Here is a 5,000-nt window from a genome sequence, read left to right as displayed (position 1 = left end):
ATGACAACAGAGCAGCACAAGATTAGTGCTGTCTTTGCTATTTTGGCCGGTTAATAATGTCGCAAATGCCAGTAAATTGACTAGCGCAAACCATAATAAATCATAAATGCTCTTCTCCCATAAATTTTGCATCTGAAAGGGAAACTCCTACAAATGCATATGCAATAAGATCAGCTGCAAATATGACTGTGTCCAGGTCTCTTCAGTGCAAATTTTTTTTTTACTGCGCGTCTTTAGTAAATCTCAACAGTACGCCAAAAGAGGGTTTGTGCTGGAGCAAGCTGTTAATAAATCTGGCCCTAAGCCTCTATCAAGGTCTAAGGGTTACTAGAAAGCTACAAGGCAGGTGAGTTTTTAATCAAGGTTGGAGCAAAACTCTGCAGGACTGTGGCTCTCCAGGAGCGACGTTGGCCATCCCTGATCTAAACAACTGAGGTTGATATCTTTAAAAATGAGCTTTCAGTAAGGTTTTATTTGAGTGCAGTACAAAACGTTTCCACTAGATGAAATTCGCTTCCTGTTCATTTCCAAAGTTTTCACTGCGAACAGTACAAGTGTGAATATTTTTTTCAGGACCGTTTAACTTTTTTTTGTGTTCACATTAGACTGTAATGAGTGTGACCCTACTGAAGCCCACTATGTGTGAGTGCTGTAGTTTGTGCATCACCATCACTGTAATGTGTGCGTTTATGACGTTACGGTGAAATCTCAGAAATCTATAGCGTTAACTTCTTTTCCTCAAAGCTGAACGAACAGATACAGCAGAACAAACTGAGCTGTTAGCAGCGCGACTGAAGCCAGATGGAATCAGGTGAATTAGCTGTGATACACACTTAAAGCTGCTGAAGCTCACTCACCTGCGGATACGAAGAAGATTCCCGCGCTGAGGATGATGTTGTGTCGAGACTTGTAGAACTCGCTGGCGGCGACACAGAGGCCACCCACGAACAGCAGGATGACACTGAGGATGGGGAAAATACTGGAGGCCCGAACCGCACCTGAAACACACACACACACACACACACGCGCGCGCGCGCAGTCATGAGACGTAATTATTTAAAATAATTAAAAAATATATAAATACTATAGCAACAGAAATAAATTATGAACAAAAAAAAAAAAAAACTATCATAACGGATGCTTTGATCCACTCATTGGGAAAAAAAGAGATAAACAGTCTCACACACACACACACACACACGCGCGCGCGCGCAGTCATGAGACGTAATTATTTAAAATAATTAAAAAATATATAAATACTATAGCAACAGAAATAAATTATGAACAAAAAAAAAAAAAAACTATCATAACGGATGCTTTGATCCACTCATTGGGAAAAAAAGAGATAAACAGTCTCACACACACACACACACACTCCCTCACACACTCACTCCCTCACTCACTCACACACACACACACTCACTCACTCACACACACACACACACATGACCTTCATCAGTGTATCTGACTGACACACACACTCCTCTCCTCTCCTCTCTTCTACTGTGTGAAGTCATTCATTCTCTAAACTCTCTCCAGATTCTCTGCTCAGCGTTTCTGTGTCTGTTAAACTGCTGATTCCAAAACAAACTTCAGAAACAGACTCGTTCTCTTTCTAATTCATGATAATGTTTGTCCTCCGCTCACTTCATCTGCCTCTCCTCAGCTCAGTTCCTTCATCATCATCACCACCACACTCACGACTGTCCGGATTATGTGTCTTTATTACGTGACTCTGACCTCTAATCAAGAGACGTCTAGTGTGTGTGTTATAATGATTGATTGACTGATGACATCACAGCATGAGGTCACCACTTCCTGTCAGTCACATGACATCACTCAGCTTCAGTTCAGGAACACATCAGGCCTCAGAAGTGATGAATATCTGACAAAACCTAATCACAATCATCTTCTCTTTATTCTGAAACGGTAAAACTGTGTAGTGTGTGCTCGATATAACGCATGTGTGTGTCGTTCATGCAGCTGAATATTACACAGTCTTTGTCTCTTTCATTCTGCATTGATGAGGAGGAGAGGATGAAGAGCGCAGGGCATTTCAGAGGTTTGACCTATATAAACTGCAGTCAAATATTTATAGAAATAAGTGACCTAATTAAAGATTTTAATGAGCAGCAGCAGCTCTGAGCAGCAGACAATCATCCTCTCTCTCTCTCTCGATCTTTATCTCACCATCATCATCACACACACACACACACACGTGTTTGACTTACGCAGGAAATACTCTGATGCATCGGCTTCATAGTCTGCGTCTTCAGGAAAGTGATCGATGTGTTTACACATGCCTTTAAAATTACCTGAGAGAGAGACAGAGACATTAGTAACACAGCAAGAGGTTGTTGAGCAAAGACTTCTGTTTCTGCCAGTGTACGTTTAGAAAAAGCATCATGTCTATCAGCTGAATTCTCGGTCAAAAACCAAACTAGCCATAATCTTCAGATCCACCAATCAGAAGAAAGAACTCAATAGTGACCTCATAAAGTATTCTGGATGACATCATCGAGTCTCTCTACACGCTCTAGCTACTTCAGTAAGATTTTTTTGTAAAAGAAATGAACACTTTTATTCATCAAGGACGCATTAAATTCTTCAAAAGTGTCAGTAAAGACATTTCTAATGTTACAAAAGATTTCTATCTCAAATAAATGCTGTTCTTTTGAACTTTCTCTTCATCTGTGAATCCTGAAAAATTAAATATATCAAAGTTTCCACAAATATATTCAGCAGCACAACTGTTTCTAACATTGATAATAATCAGAAATGTTTCTTGAGCAGCAAATCAGCATATTAGAATGATTTCTGAAGATCATGTGACACTGAAGACTGGAGTAATGATGCTGAAAATACAGCTGCGCATCACAGGAATTCACATAGAAAACAGCTGTTTGAAATTGTAATAATATTTCACTGTTTTTACTGTATTGTTTATCACATAAATGCAGCTGTGGTGAGCAGAAGAGACTTCATTCAGAAACATTAAAACCTTACCAACCCCAAACTTCTGAACAGTACTGTGTGTGTATTTATACACACATATGAATAGTTTGCACGGAATGACAAATGAATGGCTTTTTTCTTATAGTCAGTAGATTAATATTGTAAATGCTTCAGTAGCAGTGCATGTGTGTGTGTGTCAGTGAGTGTGTGTGTGTCTGTGCATGCGTGTGTGTGTGTGTGTGTGTGTGTGTGTGAGTGTGCGTGTGTGTGTGTGTGTGCGCGTGTGTGTGTGTGTGTGTGTGTGTGTGAGTGTGTGTGTGCGCGTGTGTGTGTGTGTGTGTGTGTGTGTGAGTGTGTGTGTGCGCGTGTGTGTGTGTGTGTGTGTGTGTGTGAGTGTGTGTGTGCGCGTGTGTGTGTGTGTGTGTGTGTGTGTGAGTGTGTGTGTGCGCGTGTGTGTGTGTGTGTGTGTGTGTGTGAGTGTGTGTGTGCGCGTGTGTGTGTGTGTGTGTGTGTGTGTGAGTGTGTGTGTGCGCGTGTGTGTGTGTGTGTGTGTGTGTGTGAGTGTGTGTGTGCGCGTGTGTGTGTGTGTGTGTGTGTGTGTGAGTGTGTGTGTGCGCGTGTGTGTGTGTGTGTGTGTGTGTGTGAGTGTGTGTGTGCGCGTGTGTGTGTGTGTGTGTGTGTGTGTGAGTGTGTGTGTGCGCGTGTGTGTGTGTGTGTGTGTGTGTGCGCGTGTTTGTGTGTGTGTGTATCTCAGAGATTGGTGGAATAAGGGTAATCCTGTTACACTCCTAATCACTGACACACACACTCACGTGTGGAGAACAGTATATTATGTAATGCAGTTATGCAACATATATGCGTACAGCAGCAGAAGAGAGAGAGAGTCTGTACAGACAAACACAATCATCCTACAGGGGAAGAGAGATCATGTGACATGGGTCAGAGGTCAGGGGTCAGGGGTCAGCTGCAGGTTTAGCGCTCACAAACCAACATCAGAACCAGAATCATCAGAAAAAACACTCATCATTTAGGGCTGGAGGGGGAATGATAAAGCTTGCCTGCCCCACTTTTTGCGAAATTGTATTTATATATTTAAAAAATATATAAAACATAAACTACATTATTTTATAAAATATATATTTTTAATATTTTATATGATATTTGTAGTTTTATAAGTTTTTCTTGAATTGACTTCAAGACAGAGCAGAAGCCGAACAAATTCACAAGCCTCGTTAGATTAGAATGATGTAATATGAATATCACACATACACACACACACACACACACACGTCACTAATGTCTGTAGGATGAAGGAGCCTGTTTGCCTCATGGGTTTATGTTGAGAAGATGGCGCCGACGCTGATGGCTGCCTCCGTGGCGTGCTCCGCAGTTATTTTTATGTTTTTGTCAGTTTGTCCTGTCTTTAGTTATATCCCTGCAATCAGTTCGCGGCGGCGGGACATGCTTTTACATCAATGAGAGGTGGTGTACAGATGTAACTGTGTTAAAGAAGATGTGCTGTTCAGATCTAGAAGTGCTCTTCATTAACTGTAAAGCCTGTGTTATACTTTCTGCATGCGCTAGTCCGCTAGTGTCCGCTATGGTGCGCGTAACGTAAAAATCATCATCGGAGAGTGTGCGCGGAGGCTCTGAGCGGACATCCGCGTGCCTCCCATTTTTTGTGACCGTAGGCTACTGCGCATGCGCAGGCTGTGTGAAGAAGCCCGTTGCTACTCGAACCTGTACAATCCGTCGATAAAACAATATAAAGACAGCCAGATGTGCAATAACTCTGGGCAATTCTTTGTTCACATGTTTGTTTATTGTTCAAGCCGATCTACTACGCATGTATGGAACACGTCCGCGGAGCGGACAGTTTTGGTAGTATAATTGCAAGTAGTCCGCGTCCGTGTCCGGATTGTACGCGCGGAAAGTATAACACAGGCTTAAGCCTTTCTACTCGCCGCGGGAGTTTTGCTCATTCATTCTCGTCAGTATTTACATTCCTCCGCAAGCGCACGCGAGCTCCGCTTTACATAAACTCT

General features: G+C 42.2%; 1 protein-coding gene across 1 annotated transcript in view; it reads right to left on the bottom strand.

Moving 5' to 3' along the window:
- Positions 1-5,000, bottom strand: part of LOC107705909 (voltage-dependent calcium channel gamma-2 subunit-like) — a 13,045-nt gene that overhangs the window by 1,247 nt on the left and 6,798 nt on the right. The window contains exons 2-3 of the mRNA XM_016509431.1: positions 2,232-2,315; positions 858-998 (exon numbers count right to left, since the gene is read on the bottom strand). Coding sequence (XP_016364917.1) covers positions 858-998; positions 2,232-2,315 — 225 coding nt within the window. The remainder of the gene's footprint in view (positions 1-857; positions 999-2,231; positions 2,316-5,000) is intronic.

Source organism: Sinocyclocheilus rhinocerous, unplaced genomic scaffold (genome assembly GCF_001515625.1).
Source record: "Sinocyclocheilus rhinocerous isolate Xijiao unplaced genomic scaffold, SAMN03320098_v1.1 scaffold1615, whole genome shotgun sequence".
Classification (NCBI taxonomy): Eukaryota; Metazoa; Chordata; class Actinopteri; order Cypriniformes; family Cyprinidae; genus Sinocyclocheilus; species Sinocyclocheilus rhinocerous.
This window is presented reverse-complemented; position numbering and strand designations above follow the sequence as displayed.